This window comes from Myxine glutinosa, chromosome 4, assembly GCF_964187855.1.
Source record: "Myxine glutinosa chromosome 4, kmMyxGlut1.1, whole genome shotgun sequence".
NCBI lineage: Eukaryota > Metazoa > Chordata > Myxini > Myxiniformes > Myxinidae > Myxine > Myxine glutinosa.
The window spans coordinates 51410508-51433211 of record NC_136264.1 but is presented as its reverse complement, the minus strand read 5'-3'; the positions used below and the strand labels follow the sequence as shown (position 1 = coordinate 51433211).

Sequence of the window (22704 nt, the reverse complement as noted above, 5' to 3'; positions counted from 1 at the left end):
GACCTGTTTTATTGCGGAGTCTTTCAAGTTGGCGAGCACGAGTTTTCATCAGGCGGAGTTCAGGGGTAAACCAGGGAGCAGAATGGGTGAAAGAAACTGTTTTGGTTTTTATAGGCGCAAGTTGGTCAAGGCAGGAGGAGAGAGTGTGGTTGTAGTCGTCAGTGAGATCAGAAGGGTTGTGGAGGTCAACGAAGGGAGAAGTGGACATTTTTTCAGAGAGGGTGGATGAGAATGAGGTAGGTGAAAGAGCGTTTAGCTTACGGAAGTTGATAGTGCGATAATGCCTTGGTGTTGGGGCGGGGATGTTGATGGTCATAGTGATGGCTAAGTGGTCAGAGAGGGTGAGGTCGGAGCCAGAGAGATGGTGCAAGATTAATCCAGTAGAGCAGACAAGGTCCAAAATGTGACCACGGTTATGGGTAGGAAAGTTGACATGTTGAGTGAGGTTAAAGCAGGTGAGTAAATCAGTGAAGTCAGTGGTTATCGTGGAGTCAGTGGAGTCCATGTGGATATTGAAATCACCAAGGAGGAGGATTGAGGGGGAGAGGGAACATAGCTGAGTCAGAAAGTAGAAGTCAGACAGGAATGACGGGTGTGGTTTGGGAGGGCGGTAGACAACAGCCATGACTGACTGTGTGTGATCAGAGAGTTTAAAAGCCAGGTGTTCAAATGATGGAGCAGATGCGATGGAGATGAGGTTATCTATCTAGATACTTATAATCAATAAACAGTGCGACCCCATTTTGCATTAAGAACTTCCTAGACTCCACTTGGGATTGATTCAATTAGTTTATGAATAATTAGTTTATGGATGGCCTGGCCTGACATTCGACTAAGGTTAGGGCTGCAATTTGGAATTTGCTCATGGTGCCGGTGAAAGCTCATCTACTCTTCGCAGAGAAACTGTGGGTTCGAACATCCACCAACTAATGCCAGCAGACAGTAAGCCCCGTTTAATTTGAGAGTAGTAGGCGGAGCGGGCGCGGGAGAGGGCATCTTTGTAGTGTTGTAGGTGGCCTCTTGGCATCTTTTTTCACTGCAGAGATCTACCGCATCGTTTCACAGAAGCAGATTGCAGACAGAGCTGCGCACGGTGACTCTCCCAGCAACAATGTTGTGGATATCACTGTCCCACCAACCGCTGAGAACCGCAAAACCAACCGCCTCCAATGCTGCCAAAATCTCTGAGTCGGATTACCTTGATCCTCCTCTTTCCAAGTCCCGACACTTTATGAATATGACATTTTGTCCGCTTGTCCTTCTGGCCTCCAAGTACGAGTAGAACTCCATCTGAACTTCAGTGGGGCTTTCCCGCTTGTTCGCTTTACCATCGACTTTGTCGAGGCTCTCCGCATTTGCGGTGCCTGTTGTCGGTGTGATATTATTTTATTTTTTGCCCGTTTCTTTTCCATGTGTTGAAGGGAAAAGAAATTAACCTGTACATGGATCGTTTTGCTCCATGTCCGATTCTGTAGGAAAAAGCAATCTGCCAGTACGGGCATTTCGTACATATCGGCTTATTTCTTGGACTATTGTACTCTGTCCGGTAATGTAGTGTTTGTTTTTCGAGCGTATCGCAAATGCATGTTTACGTGTAATGTGTAGTTTAAAAGTCTCAACAAACCCTGTTCTATGTCGATATTAAATGGTTCTTTATGAAGTGGTAATTTTGAGAAAGTTTTCTTTGATAATCTGTGTGCTTTTTCCATGTGGAAGTAATGTCAAAACGTATTGCTCGTAGTTCCATTCGTCCACTTCTATGGGATTTAAGCTGCATCTTTGTTTTGCCTTTGCCAGGTCGATGGGTGTGTAACAGCAACTGCTTTGTAGTTGAGTATCGCAGGCAAGTATTTTTTGCCTTTCGCTTCAATGCCTTTCTTGTCACTTCACAAATTTTGAGGCGAACTTTGAGAGTCACGATCGTGATGACATGAAGGGGCCATCTACTTTTAAATGTGAAATGGAAGTCCTCCCCCGCCCTTCGCCCTCCCCCCTCCCCCCGTACACTTCCATTTCTCTTATGCAATGCATCTCCCACCACTCTTTCTGTTTATCCCACTTCCTCCCCAACTTTTGTTGCTCCTCCCCTCCATTTTCTCAATTTACTTATCTCATGCCCCTCCATACCCCACATCCCTCCTTCACCCCTCTTTTTGATATGTAGATGACCTTTTTGTGATTTTGTTATGATTTATACGAGCTTTCCCAAGAACCCAGTCAGAAGTTGTTACCTTCGACATGATAACATGCTTCTTCCATCTTGCTACTGATGATCTATGCGTCCATGGTATGTTGCACGATTGCATGCTGTTGATGGATAATGAAACGAGTATTCCTCATTTTGGACATGCTCTGTGTTTCAACTTTTCAAAAAAAAATTGACAACTCAGCTGTAAATCAATCGATTTGTCAACCTCATGGAATCGTGTCCACCATCATCTTTCTTGCTTCTCAATCTGCCGTCAGTTTCAGCAGCGCCCACATGTGATATGAGCGAACGTTCTGTATTTCTGAACAACATTAAACATATCACACTGGACAGGTTTCATTTCTTCATTGATACTGTTGCAGTCTTGGGTTTTGAGGTCTACTTTGAAGGGGAGTCTCGGTTTCTCCTGGGCTACCGGACCTGAGGTCACCGAACATGGATAACTCCTGGCGGGTTGCTAATCAACCGTGAATGCCAATTAGTGGACCAGGTTCCCTGGGATCCTCCATTCGACTACCGTTTACCTGTGGGTGACGTGGTTTTCCAACTGGGTTTCGCTCCGCCGACATGCACTGATCATATCTTCTGTTTTAAATGGATGTAGCAGAGCGAAACTGCCAGTGCACACCAGTTAGACTGAAGCCAATTGGTGGGAATACAAAACCTCCCCGGCTCGCAATACATGCGGACTGTGTTAGATAAAAGAAAGAAAAGAGACGACGAGCAAATCTGAAAGAACAATTTATTAAAGGGGGTTTATTTTACAAGGACAAGGGTGAGGATAGCATATTGTACAATTCATTCATTCAAAGCCATTCAGCAGTTCAAGCTCTGCTTTTCTTTGCTCTTTCCATAGCATCCAACTGCTGTTGCCTTGTATGCTGTTCTCTCGTTGCCTGCTGCTGCTGTCGCATGCTGTTCTCGAAGTATGTTTTTCATGTTGTGTGTGTGTGTGTGTGTGTGTGTGTGTGTGTGTGTGTGTGTGTGTGTGTGTGTGTGTGTGTGTGTATATATATGTTTGTGCATATGCCTGAATGTGTGCATATGCCTGAATGTGTGTATGTGCATATGTGTGTGGATGGGTGTGTGTGTGTGGATGTATATATATGTCTGTGTGTGTGTGTGTATGTATGTATGTCTGTCTGTGTGTGTGTGTGTGTATGTATGTATGTATGTATGTATGTATGTATGTGTGTGTGTGTGTGTGTGTGTGTGTGTGTGTGTGTGTGTGTGTGTGTGTGTATGTATGTATGTATGTATGTATGTATGTGTGTATGTGTGTGTGTGTGTGTGTGTGTGTGTGTGTATGTATGTATGTATGTATGTATGTATGTATGTATGTATGTATGTATATATATATATATATATATATATATGTTTGTGCATATGGGTGTGTGTGTGTGTGTGTCTGCATATATGGGTGTGTGTGTGTATGTGTTTCTGTGTGTGGGTGTGTGTGTGTTCATTTTAAGACCTAAGGGGAAAAAAGAAATAAAGAGTGAAGGTGAGTAGTGAGTTGGTTTTGGCTGTTTCACCAGAAGTTGCTGCCAGATCTTGTGCATCCAGCTTGAATATTGGGGGACAGAGCAGGGGTGCAAGGCCGGAGAGGAGTCGGTAGAAGAGATATTTATCGCAAGGCCGCCATGATGCAAGTAGGGGGCCTCAGATATATATCCGGAAAAGAGCAGAGGAAGAGCACCACAAGTAGAGAAACATTGACAGATATTTGGGAAGAGATTTGAAGGGGAGTCTCGGTTTCTCCTGGGCTACCGGACCTGAGGTCACCGAACATGGTGACCGTGTTTTGAGGCCTTGTAGTTGTACAGTGAACACTGTACAACCTTGAGGCTTTGTTTTTCTCTCAGCGGTGTGCTGTTCGCCCCGCCCCCATTAACTCCTTGCCATCCACCGTTTGCCCTTCACGTGACTCGTGGTGGTCCCTCTCGGCTCTCCCCCCGTTGGTATTTTTGTGCACATAAGATTGTTCACGGTTCTGTTTAAATATTATTTAAATATGTATAACCTTTCCCCTTCAGTGTTTTACTCAGTGGTATTTTACAACACGCTGTTTTTCTTCCTATTTAAAAGGCTTTTCTCAATTTCCTCTCCAACTCATTCCACCTCAAAAAAAAGAAATTCAATATCTTATACGTCTCCCTCACTACATGGTCTAAATTCACATTCATTCCATCCCTCCTCCATCATTCTGAACCGGATTGCTAACTTGAAAATCACAACAAACCCAATTTGTTTTCAATGTTCGTCTTTCATTAATCATCCACTTTCTAAACTCCCCTCTTGCCCCTCCCATCCAAATCCCTCCCCTTGCACCTACACTCCTAAACTCCCCCCTTGCCCCGCCACTCTTAAACTCCCCCCCTGCCCCTCCACTCCTGAACTCCCCCCTTGCCCTTCCACTCCTGAACTCGCCCCTTGCCCTTCCCCTCCTAAACTCCCCCCTCACTCCTCCCCTTCAAAACTCTCCCCCAACCCCTCTCATTCAAATCTCCCCCCATACCATTCCTCTCCGATTCTCCCTCCTCCCCCCTCCTCAAAGCTGCCTCCTCCCCACTTCGTCTCCCTTCTATCTCATACCTCCACCCCCCCAACCTTCTTCTTTCCTCTGCCCCCCCTCAAACAACCCCTCACTGTGCCTCATCCCTTCACCTTCAAACCTTTCATCCTCCTCATCCTTCCCTTTCTTGGAACTCTTCTGCAATCGCTGACACACTAACAACTGCTCTCCCTACCTCCCCCTCTCATCCTTCATCTTACCCTACTCCTCCCCTCCCCTGTCCTGTACCCGATGCTCCCCCTCTCTCTTCATTAACGGTATGGACCTCAAACATCCGGGGCCTTCGCTCAAACCTGACTGATCTCTCCATACAGGTTGCTTCTGACAATCCAGACTTGATCTGCTTAACAGAGACTTTCCTCCTTCAAGATGTCTCTGATTCCTTAATATCTCTTCCTGGTTACTCCCTCCTCCGGTATGATAGACCTGAGCCTCGGCCTGGTGGTGGGGTGGCTATCTTTATCAAAAACTCTCTTCCTCACTCTCCTTGCACTGCCCTCTCTCCTCCTCACCCCCAGGAGTACCTCTGGCTACGGCTTCCTCTCCGCTCCCACCTTTTGTTCATATGTGTTCTGTACCGTCCCCCAAACAGTGATGACTCCATCTACATTTCACTGTCCGACAACATGGACCAACTTCTATCCACTCATCCCAACTCTCTCTTCCTCATATGTGGTGACTTCAATTGTCATCATGCCACCTGGTTGGGTGTGGGTTCCTCTCTCACCAGTCATGGCACCTCAGCAAAGGACTTCTGTGACTCACTGGGATTGACACAATCTGTCAATTTCCCGACCCGGATCTCAGCCAATGGAGTATCTTCTCTTCTAGACTTGGTTATGACTAACTTCCCTGCTAATGTCTGCTGCTCTTCTTCTGCTCCAATCGGTTCTTCTGATCATGTGCTTGTCAAAGTGGACATCTCTCTGGCCATTCTCAGAGAGCCTCCTCAGCGTCGACGAGTCTGGCATTTCACTCAGGCCGACTGGGACGGTCTTCAAGCAGCCATCAATCGTCTGGATTGGTCTCCCATCTCCACTGCCTCTGACATCAATTCTTCCTGGGAATTCTTCCAAAGCAAACTGATCTCTCTCATGCACAGATTTATCCCATCTCGCCTTCAGTTGTCTTACCCTTCCTCCCGTCCATGGTACACTGAATCTTGTGGTGAGGCAGTTGCCCTGAAACAACTTGCCTTTGCCTCTTGGAAGGCTAATCCAACTGAAGGAAATCTCAGTTCTTTCCACCAAGCTCGGAACAAGTGTGTGTCTACCCTCAGGAGTGCCAGGAAGCACTATCTCTCCTCACTCAAGAATGAACTCTCAAACCTGTCTCCTTCCTCCAAATCCTGGTGGCGTCTGGTCAAATCCGTTTCTGGTGTTTGTTCCCCCTCCATCCCCTCCCTTACCTCAAATGGCCACACAGTTGACATCGCACGTGACAAAGCCGAATGCCTCAACTCTGTGTTTGCCTCAAAATCCTTAGTCCCAAACCCATCTCTCTCTGTTCCCACCTTTCCCAGTCGAACCAAACTGCTCCTGGACTCTGTGACCTTCTCTCCTGACAAGGTGGAGGAGTTTTTGTCAAACCTCGACTCTGATTCTGCAACTGGACCAGATGGCATCAGCCCACGGGTCCTAAAATCCTGCTCTGCCGCTCTATCTCACCCTCTCTCTGTTCTTTTCACCCTATCTTTTGCTCAAGGTCATCTGCCAGCATCCTGGAAATCAGCAAACATTACCGCTTTACACAAAAAAGGTGCAAAAACAGATCCTTGCAACTACAGACCAATCAGCCTGCTCCCAATTATCAGCAAAGTCATGGAATCCATCATTGCTTCGGATATGAAATCTTTCCTCTTCTCCAATGGCTTGATCTCTGATCATCAATTTGGTTTCAGACCAGGTCACTCTACTCTGGACATGCTGCTTCTGCTGTCTCAACAATGGATGGAGGTCCTCAATGCCAAACAGGAAATCAGAGCTGTCTCCCTTGACATATCACGTGCCTTCGATACGGTCTGGCACCCAGCTCTGCTCACCAAACTCTCTTCCTATGGTATCCATGGAAATCTCCATGCATGGCTTGCGGACTTCCTCTCTGGTCGTAGTCAACGTGTGGCCCTGAATGGATTTCTCTCATCTCCCCTTCCCGTTCAGGCTGGAGTTCCCCAAGGCAGTGTGCTGGGCCCTGTGCTTTTTCTGGTCTTTATCAATGATCTCTCCGACTCTCTGGAAAATCCTCTGTATCTCTTTGCTGATGACTCCACTCTCTGCCGCTCCATTCCTCTTTCCTCAGATCGGCAGTCTGCAGCCTCCTCACTCTCTGAAGACCTGGACAAAATCACAGACTGGTCAAACATGTGGAACATGTCTTTCAATCCTGACAAATCTCACACTCTTACTATGTCTCTCCGAAAAGATCGACTGGACAACCCTCCCATCTACTTTCTCAACAATCCTCTCCAAGAAGTTCTGTCGCTCAAGCTTTTGGGTCTCACCATCTGCCATGATCTTTCTTGGGAAAACCACATTTCCAAGCTGGCCTCCAAAGCCAGTCGCCGACTGGGCATCCTCCGTCGTGCGAAGTCCTTCCTAGGCACACCTGAGCTCCTCACCACATACAAGGCTTTCATCCGCAGCTCAATGGAATACTGTTCTCCCCTATGGGCTGGTGCTCCTGCCTCTCACCTGGCTCGGCTTCACGCTGTTGAATCCAAAGCTTTCAGAATCATTGGAATCTCCCGCGATGAAGCTATCTCTGAGGGCCTTTCACTCACTCACCGCAGGCAGGTAGGTGGTCTTTCTGTCTTCTACCGACTCCTCTCCGGCCTTGCTCCCCCAGCTCTCTCTGTGCTCTGTCCCCCCAAATATTCCTACAGGTCGCACAAGATCTGCCAGCCACCCTCTGATGGTTAAACTGCCGAAATCTCGGCTCTCTGCTCACCTTCACTCTTTCATTCCTCTTTTCTCCCGCCTCTGGAACAAACTCCCACACTCACTTCAATCACACTCCTCCCTCCAGGTCTTCAAAACAGCTGTTCACCACCATCTCTTATCTTCCCCCATCCAAAACCTTGATCTTTTCTACCCCCACTAATTCACCCCAGATCCACCTTGTTTGAAATTCCAACTTCTTTCCTGGAGGTCTTGGCAGTGTCCATATGTTTTATACCTCTCCCACCCCCCCCCCCACCCTTCCCATGCCTCCCCCCCAAAGCCCTCTCCCTCCCACAGTTCTCTCGATGTCTCCATGTCTCTCGGTCCCTGCTCTCAAATGTTGTGTTTGTGTCCTTCCCCCTCTCTCTCCCCATCTTGTCTACCGCTCCCGATGTTATTTGTTTTGTGTGTCTGTTTGTCTTTCTGTGTGATTAATGTTCGCTCTTTCACGAGCCTCGATCTTGTATACAACAAAAAAAAAAAAAAAAAGAAAAAAAAGAGATAGGCGGGGCCAAATTAAGGACCTACGTGTCCAAAAGCAGCCATGATGCAGACAGGTGGCTTCAGATAATTGGGAGGTGGGGCAGATAGAGGGAGAGAGGGAAAGAGGCGGGGCAGAGAGAGGGAGAGAGGCGGGGCTGAGAGAGGGGAAGAGGCGGGGCTGAGAGAGGGGAAGAGGGGCTGAGAGAGGGGAAGAGGCGGGGCTGAGAGAGGGGAAGAGGCGGGGCAGAGAGAGAGAGGCGGGGCAGAGAGAGGGGGAGAGGCGGGGCAGAGAGAGGGGGAGAGGCGGGGCAGAGAGAGGGGGAGAGGCGGGGCAGAGAGAGGGGGAGAGGCGGGGCAGAGAGAGGGGGAGAGGTGGGGCAGAGAGAGGGGGAGAGGCGGGGCAGAGAGAGGGGAGAGGCGGGGCAGAGAGAGGGGAGAGGCGGGGCAGAGAGAGGGGGAGAGGCGTGGCAGAGAGAGGGGAGAGGGGGGGCAGAGAGAGGGGAGAGGGGGAGAGGCGGGGCAGAGGCGGGGCAGAGAGAGGGGGAGAGGCGGGGCAGGGAGAGGCAGGGCAGAGAGAGGGGGAGAGGCGGGGCAGAGAGAGGGGGAGGCGGGGCAGAGAGAGGAGGGGAGGCGGGGCAGAGAGAGGAGGGGAGGCGGGGCAGAGAGAGGGGGAGAGGCGGGGCAGAAAGAGGGGAGAGGGGGAGAGGCGGGGCAGAGAGAGGGGGATAGGCGGGGCAGAGAGAGGGGGAGAGGCGGGGCAGTGAGAGGGGGAGAGGCGGGGCAGAGAGAGGGGGAGAGGCGGGGCAGAGAGAGGGGAGAGGCGGGGCAGAGAGAGGGGGAGAGGCGGGGCAGAGAGAGGGGGAGAGGCGGGGCAGAGAGAGGGAGAGAGGCAAGAGCGAGATGGTGAGAGAGTGGGGGAGTCGTGAGAGGGAGATGAGGCAGTATTCAGGTGAAGGAATTAAACATCATGATAAGCTATAAAGACAGTCGGAAGAGGAATTGAACCTGTCGAGATTTCAGAGGCAGATGGTGACTTTGGAGGTGTGCTTTGAGATATGATCTTCCCAACACCACTCATAACTGACGGTGAGACCCAGGAGCTCCAGAGACAACATCTCTGATTGGATGGCCACAGAAATAAATTTGGGGCTTGACAGCTCAACATTACAGCAGCACGAGGTGACAGTTATGCCATTCCTGCCTCAAGATGAATGTTCACAGACAGGTGACAATGTACTTGTTTTATAAATATCGTCAGAGAGGGATGTTACTGCAGCCTGCGTGAGGGAAAGATTGTGGGGACACAACTCGGTTTCTCAACATAGAAGGCAAATCAGACTGAGAGGAATGTTAGATCATTCTGTAAGACTGTGTTGATCCTTCGGCAAGCCAGAAAACGTAAATGTAAAATCTCACGGCTGAACTCAACAAGCAGTCTACTTTCTCAAAGTCGTGATGGCGCCACCTTAAACTCTCCTCCACCTCACCTCAAAATACATCACCAGAGATTCTGCTGAAGCTAATGCAGAATGACTCCACTCGGTGCTCAGTATTTGCCTCCAAATCTCATGCATCCAATCTCACCAGCTCTGTCCCCATTCGACGACACTGTACCCTCTGTCTACTGGACTCTTGGAAGTGTCCTCATCCGAGAAATTTGAGAAAACTATGTCCAGCCTTGACAGCAGACAAGATGGCATCCGTGCCCATGTTCAATCTGTCTTTCTCCTTTTTACACCTCTCCTCTCCACGATAGTCAGCAAATATCACTGCTATCCAGAAGAAGGGTGCAAAAACAAATCATCTGACATACAGACAGGTGTGCTTGCATCTCCCACAAAAATGTAAGCAAAGCTCTCGAATCCATCACTTCTGGCAATATTGTTTTTCCTCTTTTCCTGCAGTCTTTTCATCATTTTCATTTCCATCCCAGTCACTTTTTATTTTTATTTTTATGTATACAGAATCAAGGCTCGTGAAAGAGCTAACATTTATCACACAAACAAAATATATAAAAAGAGGGAGCGGTAGACAAGATGGGGAAGCACACAAACATTTGAGAGCAGGGACATCGGGAGATGTGTGGAAGGGAGAGGGCTTGGGGGTGGGGAGGTGGGGGGGGGGGGGTGGGAGAAGTATAAAACACAAGGACACCAAGGGGCTTCCAGGGCAGAGGTTGGTATTTCAAAAAAGTGGATTTGGGGTGAAATTAGCGGGGGTAGAAAAGATCAAGGTTTTGGATCGGGGAAGATAAGAGATGGTGGTGAACAGCTGTTTTAAAGACCTGGAGGGAGGAGTGGGATTGAAGGGAGTGAGGGAGTTTGTTCCAGAGGTGGGAGAAAAGAGGAATGAAGGAGTGAAGGTGAGCAGAGAGTCTTGATTTTGGCAGTTTAACCATAAGAGGGTTGCTGGCAGATTTTGTGCGACCTGTAGGAATATTTGGGGGACAGAGCCCAGAGAGAGCTGGGGGGGGCAAGGCCGGAGAGGAGTCGGTAGAAGACGGAAAGACCACCAACCTGCCTGCGGCGAGTGAGTGAAAGGCCCTCGGAGTTCGCTTCATCGCGGGAGATTCCAATAATTCTGAACGCTTTGGTTTCAACAGCGTGAAGACGAGCTAGGTGTGAGGCAGGAGCACCAGCCCAGAGGGGAGAGCAGTATTCCATTGAGCTGCGGATGAAAGCCTTGTATGTCGTGAGGAGCTCAGGTGTGCAGATAGTGAGAGATCATGGCAGATAGTGAGACCCAAAAGCCTGAGCAACATAACTTCTTGGAGAGGATTGTTGAGAAAGTAGATGGGAGGGTTGTCGAGTCGGTCTTTTCGGAGAGACATCGTAAGAGTGTGAGATTTGTCCGGATTGAAAGACATGTTCCACTTGTTTGACCAGTCTGTGATTTTGTACAGGTCTGCAGAGAGTGAGGAGGCTGCAGACTGCCAATATGAAGGGATGAGGAATGGAGCGGCAGAGAGTGGAGTCATCAGGAAAGGGACAGAGAGGATTTTCCAGAGAGTCGGAGAGATCATTGATGAAGACCAGAAAAAGCACAAGGCCCAGAACACTACCTTGGGAAACTCCAGAACACTACCTGAACATGAAGGGGAGATGAGAGAAATCCATTCAAGGTCACACTTTGACTACGACCAGAGAGGAAGTCTGCAAGCCATGCGTGGAGATTTCCATGGATACCATGAGGAGAGTTTGGTGGGCAGAGCGGGGTGCCAGACTGTATCGAAGGCACGTGATATGTCAAGGGAGACAGCTCTGATTTCCTGTTTGGCATTGAGGACCTCCATCCATTGTTAGGACAGCAGAAGCAGACTGTTGGGCATGTCCGGTTGGCGGGCATGTCCTTCTTTTCAAAAGTGGACCTCATACGTGGCTACCATCAGGTCCCCGTCAGGCCGGAGGACATCCCGAAGAAGGCCGTCATCACGCCATTCGGACTTTTCGAATTTCTTCGGATGCCCTTCGGGTTGAAAAATGCGGCTCAGGCGTTCCAGCGACTAATGGACAGCGTCTTGCACGACTTGGATTTTGTGTACGTCTACCTGGACGACATCCTCGTCGCCAGCGCGTCCCGCGAAGAGCACCTCCACCATCTCCGCACGCTCTTCGAAAGCCTGGGCCAGCATGGCCTCATCGTGAACCCCGCCAAGTGCCGGTTCGGCGTCGCCGACATCGACTTTTTGGGGCACCGCGTCACCAGGCACGGGGCCATCCCCCTGCCGGCCAAGGTGGAGGCGGTGAAGGGGTTCTGCGCCCCCGCACGATCAAGGGGCTCCAGGAGTTCCTGGGCATGGTAAACTTTTACCATCGGTTCCTGCCCCGCATCGCCCAGCTCCTGCGCCCCCTGCACGAGGCCCTCCGAGGGAAGCCGGGCAAAGGTGACGTTACCTGGACCGAGCAGATGGACGCGGCGTTCGCGGGCGCGAAGCTCGCCTTGGCTAACGCCACCATGCTCACGCACCCGGCGCCCAATGCACCGATCGCCCTCACCACCGACGCCTCGGACTACGCGGTGGGCGCGGTGCACGAGCAATGGGTGCGTGGTGCCTGGCAACCGCTGGCGTTCTTCAGCCGGCAGCTTCGCCCGCCTGAACGCCGTTATAGTACCTTCGACCGCGAGTTGCTCGGGCTTCACCTGGCGGTCAGGCACTTCCGCCATCTGCTCGAGGGCCGTGCGTTCACGGTCTTCGTCGACCACAAGCCACTGGTCTTCGCGATGGGCAAGGTCACCGAGCCGTGGTCGGCTCGGCAGCAGCGTCACCTCTCGGCCGTGTCTGAATATACGACGGACATCCGGCACGTCGCGGGGAAGGACAACCCGGTGGCGGATTGCCTTTCCCGGTCCGTCGCCCACGCAGTCCACCTCGGCATCAACTATGCCCGGATGGCGGCGGACCAGGCCGCCGACCCCAGCGTCCAAGCCTTGCGGACCGCCGTCACGGGCCTCCGCGTCGCCGAGATGCCGTTCGACGGCGCGGGCACGGCCCTCTTGTGCGACGTCTCCCTCGGGCGGCCTCGCCCCATCGTGCCCGCGGGCTGGGAGCGCCAGGTTTTTGACGCCATCCACGGCCTGTCCCACCCGGGCACGAAGGCCTCCCAGAGGTTGGTCGCCGACAAGTTTGTCTGGCATGGCCTCCGGAAGGCCGTCCGCGGTTGGACCAGGACGTGCCTCGCATGCCAGCGCGCGAAGGTGCACCGACACACCCGGGCCCCATTGGCCCCGTTTACGGTGCCGGAACGTAGGTTCGACCACGTTCACGTGGACCTGGTGGGACCTCTGCCCCCCTCGCGGGGTTTCACCCATGTCCTCACAACGGTGGACCGCACCACCCGGTGGCAGGAGGCCGTGCCTTTGGTGGCGACGACGGCGGCGGACGTCGCGCAGGCGTTCATCGCCACCTGGGTCGCCCGGTTCGGCGCCCCCTCGGACATCTCGTCCGACCGCGGCCCCCAGTTCACCTCGGAGCTCTGGGGGGCGGTCGCGCGGGGGCTCGGGGTCCAGCTGCACCGAATCACGGCCTACCACCCCCAGGCCAACGGCCTGTGCGAGCGGTTCCACCGCTCGTTGAAGACCGCGCTCCGGGCCACACTCCGCGACGACGGCTGGGTCGACAGGCTCCACTGGGTCCTGCTGGGCCTCCGGACGGCACCCAAGGATGACCTGCGCGCATCCGCGGCGGAGTTGGTCTTCGGACAACCGCTGCGGGTGCCGGGCGAGTTCCTCCCCGACCCCGCGGCACCATGGTCCGCGGCGCAGGAGCGCTCCGCGCTGCAGGAGACCGCCCGGAGGTTCGCCCCGGTGCCGACGACGCACCACGGGCACCCACCTATGCACGTCGCCCCGGAGCATCGCACCGCGGAGTACGTCTTCGTCCGGCACGACGCCCACTGGGCACCACTGCGGCCCCCGTACGACAGGCCTTTCCGCGTGCTGGAGACCGGGGTGAAACATTTCACCTTGGACATCGGCGGTACTCCCGACCGCGTCTCCGTGGACCGCCTCAAGCCGGCCCACCTCGACGTGGACCACCCACCGCCGGTGGCTCGGCCCCGCCGGCACGCCGCCCCCCGGCCCCGCACCCATCCCGGGTGCAGCCGGAGGCATTCCAGCGGGCATCGCTGCACCCCGGACGCCGCCAGTCGCCAGAGGGCGCTTCGGCCGGGTCATCCGTTTGCCCGGCAAACTGACCCTCCAGGTGCGCGGGAATTCTGGGGGGGCGCGTGTGGCGGACACGAAAGCTCACTGGTGTGATGGCATCATTCCGCGCACCAAGTGGGCGGCGGTCACGCCCGAGGGGTAGACGTGGCCTCGGGATATACACGGGGCATACAGCCCCGAGCACGGCAGTGCTACAGTAGGGCTCTTTCAAAAAGACTCTTTTAATTCACCGCGTTGTCCGCTTCCTCCTTGGTAAGCAAGTAGCGTGCATAGCACCGCGCTTCAGTGGGTTATAAAGGATCTTCTTCTTCATTTTTGACGGACGTACGGTGACATATTGAAGTGGCTTCACCGCTTAAAAACACGACGTTTTTTGTCATCACCCAATTTTGCTAGTGCGGAATCTCAAAGACCACTTGGCCTTCTAAGATGTTCTTGCAAAATAATAGTGTTCCTGCACCGACGTTGTTCACCTGATATATGATTTGGGTCCTTGACCTACTTTTTCGAATTGACCTAATTAACAAAAAACACCTTTTTGATCATGACTTGAATAATCTTCTTCTGGTTTTCATGATGTTAGGTGTTCTGGATGGGTTGTAGATGGGGACACATTTTCTTAACTTACACTCCATTACTAAATGTTGAAGATCAAGGTCACATGGTGGTCAGACAATCATATGCCCATCATTGGCTGGTGTGCGCTGGGGTTTGCTTACCCGAGGCAATCGCTTTGTGATCCCAGATATTCAGTTTTTAACTGGAATGCATGGCACGCCTTACCTTGTCACTGTCCAACGTATTCTGTGAGGTTCGTAACGTTATGGAAATTGTGTCCAGCTGAATGCTGCCATCACCCTGGCTGTCTCCGTCCTCACCGCCACTGTCCCTATTGCAGGACAGCTCAGTCAGTCTCAAACATGTATATTTAGCCACTAAATGGTAAATCTAAATTTAATAGTCTAAACCTAATTGGCAATGTCATGAATATGTCATGTACAAACTATGTTGAAACAACAATACGGAATATGATATCTAAGAGAAAAAAATAGACATCATAATAATGAGTCTCACAATTGAGTCAAAATAATGAGTCCTTTCTCTCACAATTCACAAAAATAACTGAAATTACTAAGTTATTTACTTACTTACTTGAGAACCACATTTAGAGGCCATTTTCCCCCGCAGAGCAGGGGTTGGCCTTTTTTGGGCACCGTGGTCCCCTTTTTTGAAGCAATGTTTTATGGCCGGATGCCCTTCCTGCCGCCAAACCTGTTGGTCGTCAACCCTGTTGGTCGCCTCTTGCGACACACAGGGAATTACCAGTGAGCTGGTGCTCAATTTGCCGACCTCGGAATGATGACAGACTGAGTCAACCCCCCCCTGGCGTTAATTCAGTGATCGACCAGCATTCAAACTCAGGATCCTAGGATCCCAAGCCGGCACCCTAACCGCCAAGATTCGAACCCAGGATCCGAGGATCCCAAGCCGGCACCCTAACCGCTAAGAGACCTAGGAGAGCCCCCGTTCCACCCTCTGAAACATGCATATGGAGAAGACAACCAACGACAGCAACTATCGGGTATGCCTCTTCACAGTGGTTACACCTCCCCCCCCCCCCCCCCCCTTCCCGCAACACAAAACACAAGTCGGGGACGCAAATTTCCCCATTCTTCCCTGCTGCCCGGATTCGTCAAGGCAGTGCGGTCACGGTCAGAGTGCTGATCAGTCACCATGGACCGGCCCTTTCCCTCTTGTCTCTCTCTCCTCTCTCTCGGCCTCTAACTCTGTCGTGGGGGGAGGAGGGGCGGAGGGGAAGGTACACCATCCTAGATGTGGGGGATCTCTGGATTTCTCCTGGGAGATCAATCAGCTATCTCTGTGCCACGAGCTTATTCAAGAGAACTGTCTCGGGCTATACAACAACAATCAACACACACACACACACACACACACACACACACACACACACACACACACACACACACACACACCAATGTAGGATTTATATTTGAATACACCCCTCTCTCTCCCAAAATGAAGTAATAAAATAGTGAGAACAAGCATTCTGAATATTGCGCTGCAACACATGTCCACTACCGGCAGTCTGTCGTCCGGAAAACTGTTGGGGAAATTACCAAGGGTTATTTATCCACAGGTTCTGAATCGTTCCCAATCGCTAATTACCTCAGGACAGGGTCACCTGTGATTCGCACTCGGGACTTCGATTTATACACCTTGCAGACAGGTCAGCAGAAGCACCAGAAAATAAGTTGTTGATAAAGAACCTTTCGAGTCGCTAAATATCAGTAATTTATTATATTTTCCGGTTCACGATCAATGATCGATGTGTATATATATATGTTGCTCGGCTTGGCTCCGCCCCTCTCTGTCGCGCTGTTGACGTTCGCAGACGAGGCCGAGGGCGTGCGGTGCGGCTTGAGGAGAACTCTAGAATAAACAAGAGATATCCTTTTTTAAATTTTTTTATTTTCATTTATTTAACGATATCTGCCAAACCACGTGCCCTATCGCAAATTCCAAAAGGTCATTTTAGTAGATTGACATGCCGAACAGATCTGTGAAGTTTCCCCTCGATTGGATCAAAAATGAATGAGGAGCTCGGTTTTAAAGGTTCATGCTTAAATACATCATAACTCTGAAACCATGTGACGCATGACGTCATGCTCACTGACTTTTTTGTTCGTCATAGGTATGCGATTCTGCCTGCAAAGTTTGGCCTCGATCTGTTCAGCCGTTGCAGAGAAAAAGGGGTTTTCGTGTTTTCACGAAAAACAAATAGGGTGGTAACGTGACCTGTGACGTCATAATTACCATTAAAATATTCTACAGACCGAGTCCCTCCTATGGTGAAAATTTGATCTCAATCGGTCCTATTATTGCAGAGAAATAGGTTTTTAAAGGAAATTAAAACTTAAAATGGCACTGAGTTAAGGAGCATCACAATTATCAGAATTCCCAAAGTTCAAAGTGCCATAACTTTGTCAAAAATGATCGAAACGTCGTGAAGTTCGAACTTGATCTGTAACGTATCATGAGGAAACCATCTGCCAAGTTTGAAATCATTAGCATTAAGCGTTTAGGAAAAAAGTCCAGAAAACTGTTCTTTGCGTGACGGACTGACGGACTGACGGACTGACGGACGGAGGGACGGCGTGCAAACCTATAGTCTCCTCCAGTGTACACCGGTAGGGGACTAATAACAAAATGGTGCAAATCTGTTTTGTTCTTCAGGAAGATCGTTATGTAATGAAGCCCAAATAAGGGTAGACATGACACAGTAGAGATTGCGAAAGATTACATTCAATATGTGTACATGTTTATGAAAGCGATATTAGCTTATTATAACACACCAGAAGGTACAGCTGCACAGACCGTGGGTGTGTGTACACATGCATTCCTCACCGTTTGGAAGATCCTTTCTGTTTGACACCCGTGGGTTTGGGCAAATGGATGGGTTCCTTCAATGCGCCCTTCAGATGAATCGTCCGCTCCTGGATCACCTCACGGATGTGCTTGATCCAGTCCTGTTTGGTTTGAATGCTGGAGGCCTGTCAAGCAGAATAATTGGTCTCAGTAAGATTGCAATATACTAAGTGGACACTTTGGTTGTGATACACTAAGTAGACAAGTCTCATTTAAAATGTTGAAAAATGTACCTGTAATTGCATTTTTTGGTGTTTGACCTTTTAATCCCACCACAGTGAGCAGGACCAAAAGTGATGCTGCTACCGCACCTCCTTGCCATTTGGTGATCATAACTACTGAGATTGGTGAAGTTCTGCCAAACCGTTTAGGAAGAGATAGCGTGACGGATGGACAGACAGACAGAGAGGGAGCCGATGACAATACCCCCTGAAGTAAGGAATTAGGAAGTAAGGAATAAGCCTCGGTTTTTTTTTATAGTAATATCATTTTCGTAATAATGATAATGTAACGTTAATTTATATAAACTAGGGCATGCCCGTACGTGGGTGCAATGCCCGTACGTGGGTACGTGGGTACGTGGGTGCGAGTACGGTGACAATCCCCCCCCTCTATTTACATGAAATGGTTTGGTCCATGAAATGTTTTGGTCCATTCGCAACGCCAAAGCGAACGGCGAACGCTTTACATGAAATGGTTTGGTCCATGAAATGTTTTGGTCCATTCGCAACGCCAAAGCGAACGGCGAACGGCTTGCGAGTACAGTGACAATCCCCCCCCTCTATTTACATGAAATGGTTTTAATTAGTTTTAAAACATAGTTTAACGCCAACATAGCGGCAACATAGTTTGCCAACGTGAAATAAATGAATACGCTCTCAAATGTGCCGTCCGAGGCAGAGTGTGTTCGCCACGTTCGGCACACGCGATAGCTCGCTGCTCTCTGATTGGTTGAATCATTTTTTGGACATAGCTCGGTAAGTACTTGTCCGATTAATATGAAACCTTGAAAAGGCACATCCTCGGGTCCCCAGCAATATACCTGGCAAGTTTAAAGTATATCGGACCCGTGGTTGTCGAGAAACAGCGGTCACAGACAAACAAACAAACACACATACAGAGATTACTGGAATTATAGATAGACTAGGGCATGCCCGTACTATATATAAGCTAGGACGTGCCCGTACGTGGGTGCCCGTTCCTTGCCAAAAAAAAAAAAAAAAAAAAAATTTGTGTAGGGGTGTGTGTGTGTAAACATCCTAGGGCGTGCCCGTACGTGGGTGCAAAAAAACATGCGTGCAAACAACAACAACAAAAAAAAACTTTGAAACCACGTGGCAGTAACGACCACAGAACCCCCCCCCCTCTATTTACATGAATGGTTTGGTCCATTCGCAACGACCACAGAACCCCCCCCCTCTATTTACATGCAATGGTTTGGTCCATTCGCAACGCCAAAGCGAACGGCGAACGGCTAAATCGCCATAGCTCGGTAAGTACTTGTCCGATTAATTTCAAACCTTGAAAAGGCACATCCTCGGGTCCCCAGCAATATACCTGGCAAGTTGCAAGTATATCGGACCCGTGGTTGTCGAGAAACAGCGGTCACAGACAAACATACAAACACACATACACACATACACACATACACACATACACACAGAGATTAATGGAATTATAGATAGATAAACGCGAGTTGTCTTTTTTTTTCTTCTTTTTTTTTTTTTGTACACAAGATCGAGGCTCGTGTAAGAGCTAGCATCAATCACAAAAAACAACAACGAATGGACACACAAAACACAAAAAAGGGAGCGGGAAGCACACAAGTACAACAGTAGAGAACCGGGACAACGGAAGATCCGTGGGAGGGAGAGGGCTTGGGGGGAGGAGGCATGGGAAGGTGGGTGGGGGGGGAATGTATAAAACACATGGACACTGCTGGAACTTCCAGGAAAGAAAAAAGTCGGTATTTCAAAAAAAGATGGATTTGGGGTGAATTAACGGGAGAAGAGGAGATCAAGGTTTTGGATGGGGGAAGATAAGACATGGTGCTAACAGCCGTTTAAAAGACCTGGAGGGAGGAGTGGGATTGAAGAGAGTGAGGGAGTTTGTTACAGAGGCAGGAGTAAAGAGGAATGAAGGTGAGCAGAGAGTCTTGATTTTTTGCAATTTCACCAGGAGAGGGTCACTGGCAGATCTTGTGCAACCTGTAAGAATATTTGGGGGACAGAGCACAGATAGAGCTGGGCGATCTAGGCCGGATAGGAGTCGGTAGAAGACAGAAAGACCACCTACCCGCCTGTGGTGAGTAGTGAAAGGCCCTCAGAGTTAGCTTCATCGCGGGAGATTCCAATGGTTCTGAAAGCTTTGGTTTCAACAGCGTGAAGCCGAGCAAGGTGTGAGGCAGGAGCACCAGCTCAGAGGGGAGAACAGTATTCCATTGAGCTGTGGATGAAAGCCTTGTTTATGGTGAGGAGCTCAGGTGTAGAAAGGAAGGACCTTGCAAGGTGGAAGATGCCCAGTCGGCGACTGGCTTTGGAGGCCAGATTGGAAATGTGGTTTTCCCAAGAAAGATCATGGCAAATAGTGAGACTTAAAAGATTGAGTGACAGAACTTATTGGAGAGGATTGTTCAGAAAGTAGATGGGAGGGTTGTCCAGTCGGTCTTTTCTGAGAGACATAGTAAGAGTGTGAGATTTGTCAGGATTGAAAGACATGTTGCACTTGTTTGACCAGTCTGTGATTTTGTTCAGGTCTGCAGAGAGTGAGGAGGCTACAGACTGCCGATCTGAGATATGAGGAATGGAGCGGCAGAGTGTGGAGTCATCAGCCAAGAGATAGAGAGGATTTTCAAGAGAGTCAGAGAGATCATTGATGAAGACCAGAAAAAGCACAGGGCCCAGAACACTGCCTCGAGGAACTCCAGCTTGAACAGGAAGGGGAGATGTGTGTGTTTGTCCGCGTTTTATTCAGAGATGGCTGAACGGATCTTCATCAAACTTTCAGAGGTTCGTCAGTGAGTGCCTGGGAGTGTTTTAGGCAAAACAAAAAAAAATTGAAAAAAAAAGTTCGTTTTTTTGGAGTAAAAAAAAAAAAAAAAAAAAAAAAGGCTCGATAGTGCCGAAGCCTTTTTAAATTAATGACAGTTATACAAAAGTACACATTCGCATAAATAAATACAAAACAATCACCAAACATTTGAATACAAATAAATGAAACAATTCCGGAAGTGTACGAAGTTGGTAGTACGGCTTCTTCTTCCTGATCGGCAACACACTTAACCTTCCACCCCTCCCCTCCCCTTCCCCCCGTGCCCCCCCTTCCCCCTCTCCCTGCCCCTTTCTCTCCTCCCTCCCCCCTCCACCCCCTCGCCTCCCCGCCCACCTCCTCCCGTCCCCTCCCCCGCCCGGCAACACCGGGTATTCTGCTAGTATTATAATAAATGTAATCGCAACACGAATCCCTTCGTACTGACTGCAAAGTTACTAGAGGTTAAAATATATCTTCTATATAAAATATATCTTCTATATATTGAAGTAGCGGAAGTTTTGTATCATGCTACATCATTTTGTCTGTCTTCAACAGTCAACACGCAACAACAACATACAACATGGATTCCCAGAGAGTTCACAAACACATAGGCCCACCTTAAGCACAAGCTTATTATCAGATGTTGGTGTGCGTCCCACCCACAGAGTGAACTTGCAAGGGTCACCTTCCACGTGGTCTGATACACTCAGTTCTGAGGTCTGTCAGAAGGGAGACATTGTGGTCCATGATGTGAAGAATGTGAAAGAAAGAAAACTCCAACATTTTAACTCTGAACGCTTTTTTCTATCTCCAACCCTCCCACCCCCCCCCCCCCCTTCTCGACAAAGGCCCTCAGGATACTTGGATGTCTTTGGATTTGGTAGTGCGACAACCTATGATGGTCGTGGCAAACTCTGGTTGTCATAATAACGATTTATTGGAGGAAGAGAAGTCTAGAAAACGAAGCATCGTACAAGCACCTCGGAGTAAAAGAGAGCCACCAAATATGTCATCAACAAATGTGCAAAACAATTACCAGAGAATACCTACATAGAACGAGGCTGATCCTGAAAACATACCGATCTCCAAAGAACAAAATCAAAGCCAGAAACCAACTCACAATACCAATATTACAGTACAGCTGCAAAACAATCCTCAAAAGTAGTTAGCTTTCTCTAATCAGTTACAAGTTTGTAAATAATTGAAAACTGAAAATGAAATACGTAATTGGAAAATGAAAAAATTGAAAATTTAAAAAAAAAGAAAAAATAAATAAAATATATTTTAAAAATTAAATATTTGAAAAAGAAAAAAGTAAAATGATAAATAGTTGGTAACAAAAGAATTTAAATAAAAAAATACAATTAAAATAAGAAATATTTGAATTCTTCAAAGAAAAAAGAAAAAGATTTATTTTTGAGAAAGTTTTTTTTTCTAAAAGCGGGATATCACAAGCACCATACTAAACTTAATGCCTCTCTTCTGAACCGTAATAATAAGGTGTACATGAAGGTGTAGTGACTATTTGCCTCACCAATAGCTTGTTCTTGTACAGGTATTTGCTGTTGCCAGAGGAGTCTTCAATCTCTTTGCTGAAAATGAGGGACATTTCGAAGAGGAACAAGCGCCGTTTTCGCCCTTTTCGAATGAGAGTCTTGGGGTCCCACACTTGGAATGACTCTCGCAGGATGAGCTCGCCCTGGGCATCCAAGTTCTCGTCAAATCCTGTTGAACAGACGACTAAGTAAATCCACTACGGTTTGTGGTTTTCTTTTGAACTTGCAAATTTTGCATCAAACTTGTGAATTTGCAAAATAAAGTCCACAATACCCAATACACAAACACTGAAAGTCTAAGGAGGAAAAGGTATCCGTCGGTAATGATAAAGTAAAAGTAAGTTCAAGGGATGACCTGGGTGAAGCGTACTTGTGTTTGACCTGTCGGGTCTGGATTTGATCCTCGATGCGACGATGAACGGTCTTCCTGGTGGTAACTCGAGGCAGGTTGTTGCGTCAATGAGTGTACCGTCATCTGGAGGGACGTTCATCTGGGTGTGCTGTGTGCTAGCATTCGCTGGTGGACGTGAAAGATCCCACAGTCCGTAATGAAAAGGTACGCCATTGTATGTCGATACCCTGGCCCAACTGCTTCCCAAATACGCAGCAGCATTGCGTCAGTGGCACCACCATGCCACAGAAATGATGCAACAAGCAGACTGCATTCATAACTGCATCCTGCTCCAATACGCATGCATTCCCCTGAATAAGTTAATCCACACACTTATGATAAATAACATGAGAAGATTAAGGGTCTCACCACAAACAGACGTGCATTTAATATACAGTTATGACGTCGTC

The 22704-nt window shown here is 49.3% G+C and overlaps 1 protein-coding gene and 1 long non-coding RNA gene across 2 annotated transcripts in view; one reads left to right on the top strand and one right to left on the bottom strand.

Annotated features, from left to right (window-relative positions):
* Window positions 1-1334: 1334 nt before the first annotated feature.
* LOC144891707 (uncharacterized) lies at window positions 1335-22031 on the top strand. Its single transcript, XR_013623053.1, has 4 exons — window positions 1335-1663; window positions 1798-1843; window positions 17596-17751; window positions 21903-22031. It is a non-coding gene; the product is annotated as an uncharacterized LOC144891707 (long non-coding RNA).
* LOC137411381 (kalirin-like) overlaps window positions 3579-22704 on the bottom strand; it is a 29065-nt gene continuing 9939 nt past the window's right edge. Inside the window, exons 8-12 of the mRNA XM_078775696.1 lie at window positions 21882-22072; window positions 20965-21066; window positions 17297-17442; window positions 14654-14759; window positions 3579-3683 (exon numbers count right to left, since the gene is read on the bottom strand). Of these exons, the coding sequence (XP_078631822.1) occupies window positions 3672-3683; window positions 14654-14759; window positions 17297-17442; window positions 20965-21066; window positions 21882-22072 (557 nt within the window). The 3' untranslated portion in view covers window positions 3579-3671. The remainder of the gene's footprint in view (window positions 3684-14653; window positions 14760-17296; window positions 17443-20964; window positions 21067-21881; window positions 22073-22704) is intronic.